Here is an 18,332-nt window from a genome sequence, read left to right on the forward strand (position 1 = left end):
AGTTCAGAGAAATGTCTGTTCTGTTCTTCCTTAAAATAGCACCTTCTAGTGGAACAAAATAATATAACACCTTTTGTAGAAACACATTTTATTTTCACTTGTAAAATGTTTTAGTTACGAGGAATTATTAAAAAATTGGTCAGACATTCTAAAACGTATTAAAAATATTTTCAAATAAAAATGATCCAAGCCCAGGAGCCCATAGGTCTGAACCGCTTCCTACCGGAGTGTGTTGGGAATAAAGCCAGACGCATGAGTGAAGTGAGTGCAGTATTGGTGGGAGCTCGCCCTGTAATGAGCCCTTTGTTATTTCAATTTGATACATAAAGGGTATTTTAAATAAAATGCATTATTATTACCACCTCCCATGCCTTCTGGAACAGCTTTAATTTTTTAACATTTAGAAAAGAATCAGAAAGAAAACTCAGTTCTCCAACATTATCAAAGGCACGAAGCACCAAATGTTCAGCTGAATAAGAGACTCAGTGCAGATTGGCCAACAGCTCACGGATTTCTTCCTGGCTGCGGTAAATCTTTTTCACTCCTCTTGGAAGGTTGCGACACGATGAGAGATTGAGGTAGCCCAGAGCCGTCATTTGTTCGATGACCGGCCTGCAGGAAGAGGTGCAGAGAAGAGAAAAGGACTTAGCAACTGCAGGGCTTGAGAAGAACAGCATCAAGTGAATCAAAGTTTTTACTGCGTATGATTTACTGCATTTTTTGGACTTTATATTAAATGTAGACAACCTTTAACAAAAAGCAAAACAGCAGAATCACTTATGACTGATATCTGCCAGCCAGAAAAGCAAGGTGATGAATATTAAAGATACAGGAAGAACACGAAATGATACAAAAATAATGAAAAGGATGAATCCAGTAATCTACAGCAATATTTACAGGCTGTAAAATAGCAGAAGGAAGCTTCTAAAAGGTTCTGTCTTTGTGATACCTTATTTTTCAGTTTCTATATTTACATTTTAACTCCTTGTTTTTTTTTTAAGTGAGTGAAAACATGTTTCTACCTTTGTTTTATCAATTTTATGTTCATTCCAGACATACCGCTCATAAACAGATACTATAGTAATAAACAGCAGTGTGAAATATTTGCCCCAGTGAGGGGGTAAAAGCCTGGGCTCTTTGCACATGGAGTCTGCATGTTCTCCCACTGCATGCATGATGGTTTTCCTGCAATAGTCTGCTGACCTTGCCTCTTGCACAATCACTCCTAGAGAAATCCACCAACCCCCTGCGACCCAGCAAGGAGAATGGATCAGTCAAAGGACACTTTTAAAGCACAAGGACCAAGATCATTACAGTGAGCACTGAATATTGCATATTTGGTTTAGTATCTGTATTTCAAAGAATCTTCAGAAGAAACCACTGCAGTCCGCCGACAAATCCTAACAGGTTGCCTCTGATACATTCAGAGTTGAAGGAGCTGCCGGTGTTATTCTGGCTCCTTTTGCATGAAATCAGACGGAAAGAGTTCCTCCACAGGTCTGGTGATGGATGGCTTACCTGAGAGCCTGCGCTGTTATCTTGGTGCCACTGAGGTTCAACGAGAGCAGCGTGTCAGCTTCAGCAACCTGAGTGAGGAACGTCAGCGCCACCTCCAGGTCGGCCTCGGTAAATGGCTGATTGGTGATGTCGAGCTGCTGCAGCGTCGGACCCCACTTCTCCATCAGCAGCTGAAGGTTCTTCTTCACTGACGTGAATCCGATGTTTTTAGTAAAATATTGACCCCAGAACAAACACTCAAGCTCTGGAAGATATTTTAAAAAGCAAAACTGATAAGCAAATGTCTCATATCAGCTACAGTAGAACAGTCTGCTGACTGTCCTGCACAAACTTTAATCATTTTTTACAATGAAACTCTTCAGCTGCTCATTTTAGCAAACAGAGCGTTGGCTAATGTCTTATATGTATTATTATGTATGAATATGTTCACCTGACTGACCTGAGGAACAGGTATCCAAACTCTTTAAGGTGTTTTTAGATTGCAGCAAGTAAAATTAATTTGTTAATTATTGTAAGACATTTTATTGCCTATAATGTGCTTTGCTCTATTTTAAATGCCTTTTCTGGTTCTGTTATAATGTAAAATAATCTATTTAAATGTAAGAAATAATTAATACATGATAATAATAACAGTAATGTAATATATAATACAATACACTGGAATATAATTAATATGATATAACAATGTTTTACTTCAAAGTCAGAAAGTCTCACTGCAATAATATAAACGTAAAACATTTAAATTATAAAAATAATTTGGAGGATTTTTTGAGATCAGTGCTGTAGTCCACTTCCTGCTGTCGGAGCGGTCTCCGCTCCAACAACAAATTCAAACCGAACCAGAGTTTACTTCAACCTGACCCAGACCCAGGTTTGGAGGGCCAGAGGTCAGAGGTCGATTAGCATTCACACCTCACCAACTAAACTGGACTTTGACTAGGCAAACGGACCGGAGTTGGGTTGAAGCGAACTGAACAGGGCTAGTAATGAACCAAGTACTATTTGTAAAGTTATCTCCAGAGCTAAGCTAGTGACTCCTAACGTTGCTTCAATAATTTGCTCAGTAAACATGTATGAAGAAAAGGCAGAAATGTGGCGTCTTTTACGCACTTGAACACGGTAACTGGGCCAGACCAAAAGTCGTGATCCGTGTGGAGCCTCGTAGGTCCAGCACTCGCAGTCTGGTGGAGCCGAACAGAACGTCCCGCAGAACCTGGTCAGTTATGTAGGAATACTCTGTATTGGCGATACAAAACTCATCCAGCAGCGGGAATCCGGCTTCTGACTCGTCTCTTTTACGCATCGCCTTGTGCTGAATTTGGATGTTAAACATCCGGAAAATCTGAAAGGAAGTGAGAAAACAAGATTACCAGATTTAAAAATGGGGAAAAAAAGTCCTTTGCCGTACAAAACAAATCAATATAAGTAGAAAACTCTTTTACATTTGTTTGCATGCTTTACATTTTTCCTTCTGTGGAATAAAAGTTAAATCCATCCATCCATCCATCATCCAACATGCTTATCCCCAGTGGGATTGTGAGTGCTGCTGGTGCCTATCCCCAGAGGTCAACAGGTGAGAGGCGGAGTCACCTGGACAGGTCACCAGTCCATCGCAGACTAAGCTCAATATATCTGGAAGGTTTTTGATTTACTGGGTCTCCCTTCCAACCGTAACATAGAAATCAGACTCTGGAGGTCTGAGTAAGACCAGACCTCCAGGCACTAAACGTGATGCTGGTTCATCATCAGAGAGCTGCAAGAACTACCAGACACACACACCTCCAAATTGTGCATTATTAGATAGTTAACAGCAGCAAGTTTTTCACGGTACATTTTTTTAAAAACTTGATTTTAAAGAGAAATCCTGGCATATAATTCAGTGATGAGGAGGAAATTTTTAATAGGTGCCGTTAAAATAAGCTTTTAGGCTTGTTGACTTTGGACTTTATGTCCGTCTGATTGCACTCACTTAGAGATAAACGCAGAGTGCTGTTTGAATCTATCCAACAGGAAGGCAGAAAAACTCTCCTTCATAGTTTCACATCAGGTCTCTGATGGTTTCCACAGCAGGACTGGAACTGATGATGACGGTGCAGAAACCTCCTCTGTGAAATACATGGGAACTGTGCAGATCCAGCTTGTCTGAGGCGTTCAGGGTGGCCTGCCTTCCATTTGGAGGTGTCCCAATAATGCAACCAATCACAACCAATCACAGTCAATCACAACCAACCACAGCCAATCACAGCTGATCCTGGTTGGTCTGGAGACCATGCGATGTGTGAAGAGCCATTGGAAAGTTGTGACTAACATTTGCTTTAAATCAGCACAGAGGAGTTCTTCATCAGACAGAAAACTTCAGCTTGAATCATTTAGTAAAACTAGATTTTAATGACCTTCAGTTTGGGACAGGCCTTCTGTAGCGACTGAAAGCAAACAGACAGTTCTGTGTCTTTACTGTCCAGCTTCTTATTAACTTCCAGCAGCTCCAGATCAGGACAAAATCCTTTCTGCAAAGACAAGCGCATCGATCTGTAAGAAGAGTTCAGAGCAGTAGGCAGGCATAAAAACATGAACCTCACAGCAATTGCTGCCAGGACTTTGTCATTCCTGTGGCTGCGGGTGAAGAGCATCTGCCTAATCTGCTTCCCATGTTCCTCCAGGAAGTCCACCAGTCCCTCCACCTGAAACTGCAGCAAAGGAAAAACACTTTGAGAACCTGTTCAGATCAACCAGCTCATGATTAAATCACAGTAAATCAGTTATTATAAAGCTTTTATTAGATGCTTGTTCTGAACGACTACATTGGATCTAAGACTATTTACTCACACTTCTCTCTTTCGAAAGATTAGAGTTAATACATAAAAGAATAGATTATTTTCTCCTGAAGTAGTTCAACCATCACACTAACCATCCCACCAACCATCCCACAAACTGGCCCACCAACCATGCCACCAACAATCTCACCAACCGGCCCACCAACCATCCCACCAACAATCCCACCAACCGTCCCACAAACTGGCCCACCAACCATGCCACCAACAATCCCACCAACAATCCCACCAACCGGCCCACCAACCATTCCACCAACCGACCCACCAACAATCCCACCAACCGTCCCACAAACTGGCCCACCAACCATGCCACCAACAATCCCACCAACCATCCCACCAACAATCCCACCAACCATGCCACCAACAATCCCACCAACCATCCTACCAACAATCCCACCAACCATGCCACCAACAATCCCACCAACCATGCCACCAACAATCCCACCAACCATCCTACCAACAATCCCACCAACAGTCCCACAAACTGGCCCACCAACCATGCCACCAACAATCCCACCAACCATGCCACCAACAATCCCACCAACCATGCCACCGACAATCCCACCAACCATCCTACCAACAATCCCACCAACAGTCCCACCAACCATGCCACCAACAGTCCCACCAACCATCCCACCAACAATCCCACCAACCATCCCACAAACTGGCCCACCAACCATGCCACCGATGGGCCCAGCAACCGGCCCACCAACAACCCCACCAACCGTCCCACCAACAATCCCACCAACCGTCCCACAAACTGGCCCACCAACCATGCCACCAACAATCCCACCAACCAGCCCACCAACCATCCCACCAACCGACCCACCAACAATCCCACCAACCGTCCCACAAACTGGCCCACCAACCATGCCACCAACAATCCCACCAACCGTCCCACAAACTGGCCCACCAACCATGCCACCAATGGGCCCACCAACCGGCCCACCAACAATCCCACCAACAATCCCACCAACAATCCCACCAACCAACCCACCAACCATCCCACCAACAATCCCACCAACAATCCCACCAACCAACCCACCAACAATCCCACCAACCGGCCCACCAACCATCCCACCAACTATCCCACCAACCATCCCACCAACCAACCCACCAACAATCCCACTAACTGTCCCACAAACTGGCCCACCAACCATGCCACCAACAATCCCACCAATGGGCCCGCCAACAGTCCCACCAACCATCCCACCAACCGTCCCACAAACTGGCCCACCAACCATGCCACCAATGGGCCCACCAACCGGCCCACCAACAATCCCACCAACAATCCCACCAACAATCCCACCAACCAACCCACCAACCATCCCACCAACAATCCCACCAACAATCCCACCAACCAACCCACCAACAATCCCACCAACCGGCCCACCAACCATCCCACCAACTATCCCACCAACCATCCCACCAACCAACCCACCAACAATCCCACTAACTGTCCCACAAACTGGCCCACCAACCATGCCACCAACAATCCCACCAATGGGCCCGCCAACAGTCCCACCAACCATCCCACCAACCGTCCCACAAACTGGCCCACCAACCATGCCACCAATGGGCCCACCAACCGGCCCACCAACAATCCCACCAACAATCCCACCAACAATCCCACCAACCAACCCACCAACCATCCCACCAACAATCCCACCAACAATCCCACCAACCAACCCACCAACAATCCCACCAACCGGCCCACCAACCATCCCACCAACTATCCCACCAACCATCCCACCAACCAACCCACCAACAATCCCACTAACTGTCCCACAAACTGGCCCACCAACCATGCCACCAACAATCCCACCAACCTCTGAATGCTGCAGGTTGAGGCGCTGCAGGGTGCGGCTGTGCAGGCCCAAGCTGCGCAGGCCGCTGCCTGTCATACCTCTGCAGTAAGACAGGTGGACTGAACGCAGGTGAGGACAAAACTCTGAGACAGTCTGAAGGAGATAGAAATAAGAGAAACATAATTATCAATAGTTTAGAAAATGTGTAGTTAGTATTTTGTAATCTTTGATAACCAAGTGGAGAATAACTGATGTGGCTTTTCAGATGATGTGGGAAGCAGCAGATTTAAACTGTTTTTGTTTCAGCATTACCTCTAAAGCAAAGTCAACGCTGGTTGCCCAGTGACAGAGAGTGAAGTCACGCAGCTGGGAGAATCTAAAGAAGAACAACGACTCATATTTAAGGGTATCAGGCGGTTTGCTATTTAGTTTGGATATAAATCAGTAATTAAACCGTCTGAAGCCCTGACCTGTTTTGGGCCAGCCAGGTAAATGTCTCCTTTATCCTGTTTGAGGTCTTCTCGGTCTGACCTCTCGCTGGTTGGATCCAGCATTGACTTACCGCCACCTTCCTCCACAGAGTCAAAGTGGCAGCGGCGGCGTTCCACAGGCGACAGACTCTGCTGACCCTGCACCGCAAAAACAACAGCGAGTCGGACCCCAAACTCTGAATCCACTCAACCACAGACTGAAGGCAGCTCCTCATGTGAAATGCTGTTAATACCTGCATAGGAAAGGCACCGCGCCGTCCTGAACAACCAACATCTGGAAGATGTTGACCAGCACCTCCTCAGGTAAAAGCTGTCCCCACCTGTCCTCCTCAGGAAATCTGTTGTCTTCTTCCTCCTTCACTGCTTTCCTTTCCAGTCTAGATTTAGGACAGACTGTTTTTTTCTTCTTTTTCTGATTCTTAAGCAACTTTGCTTTAAGAACTTTTTTCCTCCTGCTAGTCCAAAGCAAGCCTTCAGACTGAGACGAAGTATTGGATATGTAGAGAAGCATGTCTTCGCCCTGCTGGATGGTGAATGCGGGTTGGGACACTCTGGCCTTTTTGGCTTTCCTTGCTTTTTTGCCTGCCTTCCTTTTCGGCGCTGGTTTCCTCGCCGTTGCGTCGCCGCCCGCTCCTCCACTCTGGGCTGAGGCGTCCATCGCTGCTGCTGTCCTGATTTTAATCGTCCCAGAACAGCAGCGGTCAGCAGGAAGGACACAAAAACAGAAAATTAATTGATTAGACATTTTTCACACGGTCAAGTTCAAGCACATTAAATTGTAATCTTGCTTCTTTGTCCTATAAAAAGGAGATCATTTTGCAAAAAAAACTTTAATTATCCTTCAGATATCTTAACAGTGTAATCTGTTTCTGCTTTGATTTGAGCTTGAATAATTTTATTCTCAGTTCCAGAACTTTACAGATGTTCTGCAAAAGCCACAAATTATAAAGAAAAGAGTAAAGATAAGAATTCACAAAGTAGCATCATATCATGCTCTGCAACTTGTACAAATGTGAAAACATATTTCTTTTTCAGGTAGGTCCTGACGGAAAGCCACTTATGTCAACAAACATAAAATTGAGGTGTTGCCTTCGGGTTCCCTAGACCTCACTCTGGATAAACCAGTCCCACCAGCAGCTTCCACTTCCAAACCCAGTCTAACCAGCTCTTATTTACGCATTTCCATGTCAACTCTGTTGTTTTAATATTTCTATAAATATCCATCTGTAACCTGGTTGTATTTCTCTTTTGTTATAATTACACAAAATGTCTTGTTTTGGTTATTCATGCTGTTCCTTACCTGGGTGAAACACCTGTAAAAACTCTGTCATTGTTTTAACCATGTAACTTTAAGATTTTAAGCCCCGCCTTTTTATGTCTTCTTCTGTGGTATTGTCTGTAAATTGTTTGCGCCCTTAGCCCCGCCCCTTTTGTCATGTTGTCCTGCCAGAGAGGTGTGTGCTGTATATTTTTCATGTAAATACATCCAGTTTATGTATAGATCTAGAAGTTAATTTTTGTTATCACCATTGTAATATATTAATCCATTCTGTGATATAAACATTTAAGTGAACCTACAATTGCAAAATAGCAGGAATTAACTTTAGTTTTGTTATGTACTTTTGTTTTGTGTAAGGCTTGGAGCGGGCGGTTGTTTTCTGTTGGTTTTTCTCGTCAGAACAAATTCAGAAACCATCCATTTAAAGACAAACCGCGTCATGGCCTGACCATTCAATAAAACCAGCACAACGCAGAAAGTTATCCGGTTACATATGCTCATTTTTAACATTCTTTAAATTAACCTACTCCGTTTTAAATTAGTTTGATCTATTTTTAATAATTGTACATTATTATTTCTTCTGTAAATTTGCTCTTACTGACCTGTTTCTGTTACTGTTTTTATATTTTTTGACTACGTGTGAATCAGCATGCTTCCATTTACCTTTAATCCATCCATCCAGTCACTCAGTCACTCACTCACTTTGGTCAAAATTTCTTTTCTTTTGAAATTGTGGATAGTTGACTTAATGTCATGTTCATGATTATTTTTTGCCAGAAATAGAAAGGACAGACAGTGTGTGTTTATTCTCTGGGGCTTTCAAATCAGTAGTTGGTGATTTTTATTGAATATTTATGTTGTTTGCATAACCTAAAATAATCTTTCCAGTTGAGTTAAAGTTCCTGAGTTTAAAGCTGTCCTCATACCATAAATTTGTACTTTTACTGGTTTATTTCTAATGTTTTAAGACTCGTTTTCCCTTCCTTTCAGTTCCAATGAAGCTGCGCGCGCATGTTGCTTGTTTACAACCCGAAGCTTAGCATTGGCTAACTAGCACCGGCTAACTAGCATCAGCTAACTTCGATAACTGAACAAAATGACTTTGTATAATATATCTTAAGGCGACACGGACCGGAAGCTGTTCATATCCGGCAGGTACTATATACAACACACGCCGCTTATTGAAGAGAAAAAGCAAGCATTTACGTCACCTTCTCTGATGCTAGCTCTAAAAGCTGCAGCAGACCCAGGATGCATTCCGCCTTTCTATTCTGATTGGTCAAGACCTTAACAACCGCCCGCCTTTAGGCGAATCTGACCAATCACGGAACAGCACCAATCTTTCGTTTTTTTTAAGCAGCAAGTCGAGTTGGGCTGATTGCAGGGTGAGTTTTTCGTGAAAGTTTATTTCCACTCCTTTAAAATCTATAATTATTCATTAGCAAACTAAATATAACGGCCTGTCTGCGAAATCGGCTTTACGTTGTTTAAGTTAGCTGAGTTTATTCCAGTTAAAATGCTGCTAACAGTAGCTGTTGCTCCTCGGCGCTAACTCATGGTCCTGTGGATAGGCATTCCTGCAGAACAACAGTTACAATTCAGTCTGCTGTTTAATTATTCGGGTTTAAATATCTTAATGATATTTTCATCTTTTGTGTAGGTGAGTGAGAAAATAAAATTAAGTTCCAAGTGTTGGAAAGAGGAATAACTCTAAAAGCCATTATTGAGTCTTTGTATTTTTCCAGGCTTGGATTTTACACAAGCGAAAAGTACGCAGCCCCCCTGGAGAAAAAAAAAGAAAAAAGAAATCCCGACTTATTTTCTCGAGATCTTGCGCTGTTCTGACTGTCTGTGCTCCTCGTCAATCCGCATGCAGATGTTACGTCTGCATACTCAGCATCTTCCTTATCGATACATCCTACCTGTGGAAATTCCGTCCGTTTTATTTCGTCGAAGATTACAGTAAGCCCTATTTAAATGATTTAGAATTGGCTTTCCTCAAGCTGCTCTGCTACTTCATGTTGTAGGTTTACATGACAGGCGGTTGTAATCGCTTTAGTTTAGTCTAATTACCATTCTATAAACAAGAAAGTCCCTTCAACCAAGAGAACAAAATGTTGTTTTTGTGAGCTATTTTGCCCCTTTTAAATATTTTGGTTTAACAATACATTCTTTATTAAACCCTGCTAAACATATTGGTATTAGGAGTGATTGAAGCTGTGTATTATGGAGTCACCTTCTGCTCACACACACACACAAATATATATGTATGAGTGTCTATATTATTAAGCAGCATATGAATAAGCTTTACCCTTTCATTTCAGGTGCAGCGACCTGTGCAGTTTGATTAATACATTTTGACGGTGCGCTACATTTGAAAACTGCCAGACAACTTATTAATGTGCAAAAAAAGGAATTTACGGGGATTAGATGTCTGTATTTAATTTAAATAAAAACGTGTTTGCATGTCTGATACGGTTTTATTCTTACAACACATTTTGTTTGAAATTCAGATATAGTAAAACTGCGCTACCGAAGAGGACTTTTGTGATGCAGGGTTTTAATGCACCGATATAATCACACATTTTTAACAGGTAGACATTCTGATGAAATAATTTAGTGCATCGAATAGGGGACACGCTGAACAGGTCGCCAGTCTATAGTTTATTAAGATATTCAAATGAAGGAATCTGGTGGTTTTTAAATATTAAATATTTTTTTTAAATGCTAACTGCTAAGCGCCACTTAAACCCCGGCACTTAAAGAATGATTTCCGATTATATTTACTAACTGCTATGGTTTTGTAAGCGTGACGGTAGCGATTTTTGAAAGGTAACCCCGACATAAATGTCTAGATGCGCTGCTATAGTATGACAATCTGACGATCTGTGCCATCGTCAGATTTTCCTTTGCGCTCTGCCACCAGGAGGATTATTGGGTAGCACAGATATTCAGAACATGGCCGCTAATGACTCACTTATATGAAAACCTTCTGTCAAGCACTGATCGGATGTTTATAAAAGAAAACCTATGAACCTCCTCCATCGCTGCGATTATTTCATTATGTCTCTGACCTTTTGGATCTCGAGAAAGTAAGTCGGGATTTCTTTTTTTTTTTTCTTTCTCCATGTCCCTTTAGGGGCTCTGCACTATCTAAGAGAGTATTAGATAGTGTTTGAATTTCCCGATTTCTCTCCATGTGACAGTGTTTTCATAAAGGTAAGGTCATTTTATTTATGTAGCACATTTTCAGCAACAAGGCAATTCAAGGTGCTTTACATAAATTAAAAGGAAGCACAAACAAAATAACTAAGGAAGCAGCAAAAGAAGAAGGAAAAAGAAAATAATCTAATAATGTTGATCCAAAATATATAAACTAGATACTCCTATTCAGGCTAGATAAGTATTAGCAAGTATCCTCTGGTCTAATTCCTTTTCTTGGTTGGAAGAATAGGAGTCTAAAAGTAGTTGCTAAGGTAGTTTTACTGGATTCTGAGTTTGCTCTAATCCCTGTTCTGGGTTGCTAGAAGTGAAAGTAAATATCCTCTGTGACATCACAGGGCTATGAAACCACATTTCTCAGCCTCCCGGCAGAAGTCCGATAAGTTGTTGTTATCGAGGCGTGTCCTTGGGAGCGCTCAGCTCCACAGCTGCATGGATAATAGGAGAGGTTGAGGTGGGAAGGAGCGTTATGTTTACATATCTTCAAGGAGATTGGAAATATGCAGCCCTTCCAAGGCAACACGGGGAAAACTAATTCAGATACAGAATGTCTTAGGTTGGGTAGATTATAAATTTCAATCTTCCCTAAAGTCTCTCCGATACATCTCAGTTCCCAAACATCCAAATTAGTTTGGTTGTTCCACTGAGCCGAAACTAGCAACTTCTCCAAGATGGATTCCTTTCCATTAGTGAGTTTTGGAGTCCTCAGCTGGGCTGCGAGTCTCAGCAAGACTTGCATCCAACTTGTGTCTCTCTCCAACCAACAATCTGAATGTTCGCTAGTTCGGCCAAGAACGTCACAAATTTGTCGATAAGCCAGGAATCTGCAAGCACCAAACAGCAGAAATCCTGTTATCATGAATGAATCCAGGGTGAATCCCTGCAGGACAAGAGGGCTCTGCTGTGCCCAGACTTCTCATCGAGAAAATTTGATCAATTGCACTGAGAGACCAGTTGAGAAACATTTTACCCCTTTATCTTTTATGCTGTTTTAGTATAAAAATAGTGCATAATAGACATCCATTCATCCTGGATAGTTTCTTCTTTTTTCTTTCAGAACTGAACCTTTATATTTATACTTCATAAATACACCTAGAATGGCTGATTTAATGCTTTGTTTCTGCTTTTCCTAAGGTTCATTGTTAAACCAAGGCAAATCTTCTTGTCTCTGTGCAAATTATCAGAAGCTGTAAAGTGAACCATAATAAGTTGACTTTGCAGGAATGTTAGAAGAATAGGTCTGATAAATACGGAGAGAGTTTGTAAAATGTAAATGTTCTGTTATGCAGTTATTAGGGAATAAAACCTTTCAGATTCACTGGAAATGTGAAAATGTTGACACATCTCCTTGTTTAATTGGGACTTAAACATGAATAAACACATTTTCTTAGTGCAATTTCTCGCAGACCTCCAGAAATAAAAAGTCACTTAAATAGAACCTGACTGACAACATGAAGTAGACCAGAGGTCACTCTGCGGACACTTTTACCCTCCGTCCAGCTAAAAAAACTTTACAGCCACAAATGTTATGTGAACCTTTTGTCAAAAGTCAATTTAAATATTTTAATAGGAAATGTATGATAATTTTTGAAGAACTTCCAGTTTATTTCTGCTTTTGGTTTTAAAAAACAAAGAAAAACATCAAAGAATTACAAAAAGAAGATTGACGAATCTTCTTTTGTAGGATGTTGATGTTTGTGAAAAATCATGTAATGGAAATTGGTTATTCTGGACTTTTTAACCAACTTACTAAGGCCATTGTGGAAGATCCAATGAGCCACTTGTGGCTCTGGAACCACAGGTTGAAAACCCTTGAAGTAGACTTCAAAAAGCAGCAAATCATGTTCAGAAATACATAAACACAGAGGAACGAATCATCTGCTAGTCCGGAAACTCCAGACTAACAGATGATTAGTCTGGTTCTCCAGAACCTCATACGTACTGTCAGACATGGTGGTGGCAGTGTGGTGATCTGGGCTGTTTAAGCCTAACGTCACATCTTTGGGATAATAATCTGAAATTAAGCCCATCTCTTGAGGGGCATAGTCAAAGTTTGGAGCTAAATGCCACTGAGGTGTTTTGGCCATGGCATGCTGTAAAACCAGGCCTGGCAGCGAGGGCTGGATTGGGGGGCATTTCCCGTCCACAGAGTCAGCCGTGCCCCCCCTGGACTGGAAGCTGTTGTTTTTGTTTTGTTGTTGTTTTTTACGTCAGAGTGGTCAACTTTCTGTTATTCCTATCTGTTTGATACAGGAGGGGCTCCCATATCTGCGCCTTCTGTCTCCCGTGGCTTTTTCAGCCCTTACAAAGTTGAATCCATTATTAACGCGTCCTAACGTGTTTTTCCGAGGCGCCTTTAAATGCAACTTGAGCGCTAAACTGCTGCTGCAGCTCCTGAACTACAACACCTAAACTTTTCAAACCTGGACTAGGTTATTCTCAACTCATAGCAACATATTTAAAACTATGTATGGGATTAGTGAAACCTTTGAGATTTGTGAAACTTCAAGAAGGGGTGACTCCTTCTGAACTGAACTGCTCCTTCTCTGAAATTTTCATTATTTTGCTGTTAGCTTGTTATTTTCTCTCATAGAAAATGCTGAAGGTAGTGAAAAATTAGCTGAAATTGCCTTGAATTGAAGTTTCACAAATCACAAAGTTGGTTTTAAATATTCTGCTATTAGAGCAGAATAACCCAGTCCAGGTCTGAAGAGTCTCAATGTTGTAGTTTTTTAACTAAAATAGATCAAATATGCTGAAGGTAAAGAAAAATGAGGTGGAATCGCCCTTTAGCCATTTCCTGAATCGGAAACCAACTTCAGCTTTGTGTTATAAGAGTAGTTTTATTACACTGTACTTTTTTATTGAGTAATGTTATTAGTGCTACTCTTACTTGAGTAGATTGATTTTACATTTAAAGAAATAGACGTCAGAGATTGGAAACATTTGATTCCTAGTTTTCTGCAGCATATGAGCTCATGTTTATGCAAATTAGAGGATAATTACACATTTTATACATGTCACTGTTTATGTCCTTTTTATTGTGTATTAATAAATGGTTATTTTATTTGAAATGTTGCATAAAGGTTTGTTTACTCTGCTGCCCCAAAATAAGCCAGTGGCCCCTAGCTAATCTCCTCTGGAGCTGGGGCTAAAAACCTATGGCTGAATGCCAGCTGGTGGCTGCAGCTTCTGCTGACATTTTCTCCCAGCAACATAGACATTTCTTCCTAGACTGTGTTGCCCTGTGGCTTTGAATAACTTCTATCTGTGTTTTCTTTCAGGATAACATGGAGGAAGGTCAGGACTTTTCCCTCCATGGGAAAGCGGTAGTAAATGATGCTAATCTGAGTAAGTCTGATCACCTGATCAAACCTCATTTCTCCCTCCAAACTGCTCGACCTTCCTGTTACCTCCAAGGTCAAGGACAACAGGAAGGTCCTGATCTTCTCCAGGCTTTCTGAAAATCACTCAGGACTTTTCTTTGGGCTCTGTTTGCTGTTGCAACGCCAAACCTGTGACACGTCCTTTCCTCTTATCTGTAATTTCTGAGCTGTCATGATCTCTTTTCAGCCCAAACATTTTTATTTCTCAGCAGCTATGAGAGGCGGTGGCGAAACCTCAAACTGCTCCCACATTCGCCGACGTTCTGCGCAAGTCTGTAGACTTGACTTCATAGTCAAGTCTACAAATTGCCTACATTTCTCTTGACAAATTCCTTCATTTCCCACAATCCTAATGGACACTAGCTAGTTAGCTAAGCTAGCTGAGTTTCTCGGCTGTTTCTCCTGCAGGACAAATGCTGCTCACCTGTCCGAGCCGCACAGAGCGCTGCGCTCACGCGTTGTTGTCTTCATATCAACGGCACGGTGGCGCACGCAACATCGAGCCGTTTTCCATGGCAACAGGTTGTTGCTAGGTAACCAAAGAGTGAGTGAGATAGCCTTTCCTCTGCCTACATCCCCCAGAATGCTGTGCGGTTGTGGGTCTGAGTTCAGGGATGTTATCAGCATTCTGTCAGACATATTTCTATCGATATTGATCACGTGTCTATCATGATACGTATTGTCATTTTATTGCCCAGCTCTAATGTGAGCAAACCAAATACAATGTTAGCAACAATGTTTGAAATGATATAACCAGCCAATTGTTGCATCCAAATAATATGATTGGACATTGCACACATCCATCCAATGTAATATATGGCATATTGTGCAGCTCTACCAAACTCTTACTTAATTGTTTTCACCAGGAATGATTTTTCTTACCTCTGTCCAACTTTTCTGCTTCCAGGAGACGAATACTACTGGAAGCTTATTGCAGACTTCATTGGTCCTCAAACAGGGGAGGGACTAGACCTGAACCAGGGGCCGTGCAAGAACAGACTGATGGTCCAAGTTGGACTTCTGAGGGAGGACAATAATTTTCCCTGGCTCGCCATCACAGAGTGGCTGAAGAAGATCTTCCCCGCTCATCAGTCAGCTGACTTCCGCTGTTTGATTGAAAGAGGCATTGCAACAACGCTGAGCCTGGGCATCGAAGCCAGGTTTGCCTTTCTGGATTCAGATGTCAACTTCAACTTTGTTGGCCCGATATGCGACAGTATCGGAGTGGAGCGCCAGCACCTTCTGGAGCTCAGGGATTTTTCAGAGCGGGCACGGTCCATCGAAGTCACAAATGGACTGATTGTGGAGTTGAGCAACTTTGTTGCCAGGGAAAAAATTTCCCCAGTAGTCATTGTTTCCTGGCTAAGAAACTTTAACCCAGAGTACTGTAAGAGTGGAGCCATTCAGAAAGCATACAAGCTCCTTCGGTCCAGGATAAAGAAGCTGAAAGTTTACTGTCGCAACTATGAAACGAGGAGTCACAGGAAGAATGCAGCCATTGAAAAAGTGCTTCAGAGTCCGTTTGAACTGGTTCCAAAGAAATCACCAAAACTTTTTGTAAAGAAACGCCTGAGGAGGGAAGATTACGAAAGGGTTACAGTCAAAGAAGAAGATGAGTGCTCAGAAATCTCCCAAGGTGAAGGTCTTGAGGTGCACAGGGAGGAAGTAGGAACTGCGCTGCAGAGAGGAAATGCTGACGTGGGAGGCGAGGATGACGGAAAGACATCCAGCTCTGACCGTGGAGAATCCCTGACTCTGCTGGACATCGCCATGCTGTCCGTCCAGAAGCTGTCCAGTGTTTATGGCGGAAAAACTGAAGCGTGCAAAAGCGTTTCGTTGGATCTGCTGAAGAATCACTACGCTCTCACCTACAAAGAGCATCCAGCCATGGAAGAGTTTGAGAAAAAGGTGTCCGGTGTTCGGAAGGAGACTTCCCTCGTGCACCCGGTGGTGTTTTTAAACTACAACGCTAATTACCTTGTTGATCTGCACGATGCGGTGGAGGCACAGATCATGAGCTTTGAGAAGGAGATCATCCTGTCCACAGGAGTGAAACTGGGCCGAGATAATCTTCCCAAGTTCAAGAACTTTGTCAGTTTGCCAGAAAGCGCCACGTCACGTTACATCCACATGGCCTGCGATATCCTGAGCCCAATCAGCCCGGAGAAACCGAACTACAGAAAGCATTGGGTGGCGTTCTGTGAGGAGAAGGGAAACCCCTCCAGACTCACTGTGAACCAATCAAACAGACTGAATAACTACTTTGAAGCAGCAGCAGGTCTTATCCACCATCACAAGGAGACGGCGCTCTTCTTTGCGGATCTGCTGTCGATTGCCAACGACCCATGTCCGAACATCATCCTGGAAAGCGTTGCGGCAGACGCAAATGACTCCATGATCCAGAGCTTCGTGTGTGTCGTGGCCATAATTTACTGCAAGATCCTCGGCCCGTACTGGCAGCTCCTGAAGAGTGGAGGAGAGTATGCGTTCTTCAGTCAGTTCCTGCTGTGTCTGTACCAAAGGTTCATCGACTGGTCCAAAGATCCCTCCACGCTGCTGGCACCGGAGGAGGACAGCAACGTCTTTCTGCAGTTCCCGCTGCAAGAGAAAATCTTCACCGGGGTGTTTAGCTTCTGTGGCGAGTGGCACACAAACCGAGACCTGATCCGAGCTTGTCTGAAAAGGACCATCAAGGTGATTGCTGCCGTCACTGAGGAACACCTGAAGAACTTTCTACCTGGAGGAATGTTTTCCCAGATCCCTTCCACTGATGTGTGCTTGGAGTTGGTCAGCTGTACGTTCTCCGTCTTGATGGCAGAGTATCCTTTCGGCCATGCGTATCCATACAGGAAGAAAAGGCCGGACAAGCTGTCCAAGAACTCCTCAAAGAGCCAGCTGGACAGCTCACAGGAAGACGAAGGCATATCCGGCAACAGCTCTGATGAAGCTTCGAGGAGCAGAAACAGCTCCCAGTTAGGCCAGAAAGAGGAGCAAAGCCCTCAGGCGAGAAAAGGTTACAGAAGAGTCCCTGAGGAAGAGCAGGAGGAGAACATGGACAGGGACTACATTATCGCCACAGTGACCAGAAACGGAGGTCCCTGCAAAACCCAGCAGGACATTGAAAAAATGCTGCTGCGCTTCGATGGGAAGTCGCGACTGGAGAAACGGGAAGGACTTCGCTGCGAGATCCTGTATCAGAAGATGGTTCTGAACAACACGAACCCACACCTGGACCATCACTGCCTCAACTCCACCCAAATGGCGCTGAAGCTAAAATTTGCTCTCCCTCGTGTCAAACCTGGATACTCGCTGGTGCTGGCGCCCAGGAAGACCAAGCTGAGGCCCTCCGGCCGGCGCGCTGCGGAGGACCGAGCCGCTCCGGCTGCCGGAGGCGGCCTGCTGCCGTCCGGAGAAATGAATCCGGACTCTTCCTCAACGGAGGTCGGGATCACCAGCTGAGCTGAAACCATACAAAGACTTCAGATTTTCCACACTAACATTCGGTCTTGAAAATGTGAAATTCTATGCCACTCCATGTTAGCATGGAGCCGCAGCAAACATTTCAGGAAATGAAACCTTCGTAGTTCGTAGTTCAAACTTGTTCTCCTGTGTCAAAATAAACATTTTCTCTTTTTGTATTGATTTTGTTTAGGTATTCTTTACAGCAATAAAATGTTTTGAGACTAAAATCTAAAAGAAAGTTAAACATTTATAGGAAGTAAAGCTGAGTAATCTTTGGGCAATGAAGGTTAAGAGCTTAAAGGTGTTTGTTTCTCTTACTCTGCAGCTAGAATGGC

At 43.2% G+C, this 18,332-nt stretch overlaps 2 protein-coding genes across 7 annotated transcripts; one reads left to right on the forward strand and one right to left on the reverse strand.

Moving 5' to 3' along the window:
* Window positions 1-76: 76 nt before the first annotated feature.
* fbxl6 (F-box and leucine rich repeat protein 6) lies at window positions 77-9,195 on the reverse strand. Of its 4 annotated transcripts, none has more exons than XM_023345204.1 (10): window positions 9,139-9,195; window positions 6,882-7,319; window positions 6,628-6,786; window positions 6,470-6,533; window positions 6,179-6,310; window positions 4,098-4,205; window positions 3,912-4,025; window positions 2,629-2,860; window positions 1,519-1,762; window positions 77-612 (listed from the first exon to the last, which is right to left on the reverse strand). In XM_023345204.1, exons 2-10 carry the CDS (start codon window positions 7,304-7,306, stop codon window positions 483-485), a joined length of 1,608 nt encoding a protein of 535 aa, XP_023200972.1. In that variant the 5' UTR covers window positions 7,307-7,319; window positions 9,139-9,195; the 3' UTR covers window positions 77-482. The 4 variants fall into 4 exon arrangements, with proteins under 4 accessions (XP_023200972.1, XP_023200971.1, XP_023200973.1 ...); XM_023345203.1 differs by having other exon boundaries at window positions 6,882-7,314; window positions 9,139-9,186; XM_023345205.1 differs by lacking the exon at window positions 9,139-9,195 and adding an exon at window positions 7,949-8,036.
* A 54-nt stretch (window positions 9,196-9,249) lies between these two features.
* On the forward strand, window positions 9,250-18,177 carry LOC102223516. Of its 3 annotated transcripts, none has more exons than XM_023345201.1 (3): window positions 9,250-9,312; window positions 14,434-14,500; window positions 15,443-18,177. In XM_023345201.1, exons 2-3 carry the CDS (start codon window positions 14,440-14,442, stop codon window positions 17,992-17,994), a joined length of 2,613 nt encoding a protein of 870 aa, XP_023200969.1. In that variant the 5' UTR covers window positions 9,250-9,312; window positions 14,434-14,439; the 3' UTR covers window positions 17,995-18,177. The 3 variants fall into 3 exon arrangements, 2 of the variants coding, with proteins under 2 accessions (XP_023200969.1, XP_023200968.1); XR_002753720.1 differs by having other exon boundaries at window positions 9,268-9,312; window positions 14,434-15,079; window positions 15,443-15,535; XM_023345200.1 differs by lacking the exon at window positions 9,250-9,312 and adding an exon at window positions 9,324-11,019.
* The last annotated feature ends 155 nt before the right edge of the window (window positions 18,178-18,332 follow it).

The sequence above is a fragment of the Xiphophorus maculatus genome, chromosome 13, assembly GCF_002775205.1.
Source record: "Xiphophorus maculatus strain JP 163 A chromosome 13, X_maculatus-5.0-male, whole genome shotgun sequence".
In the NCBI taxonomy this organism is placed as follows: Eukaryota; Metazoa; Chordata; class Actinopteri; order Cyprinodontiformes; family Poeciliidae; genus Xiphophorus; species Xiphophorus maculatus.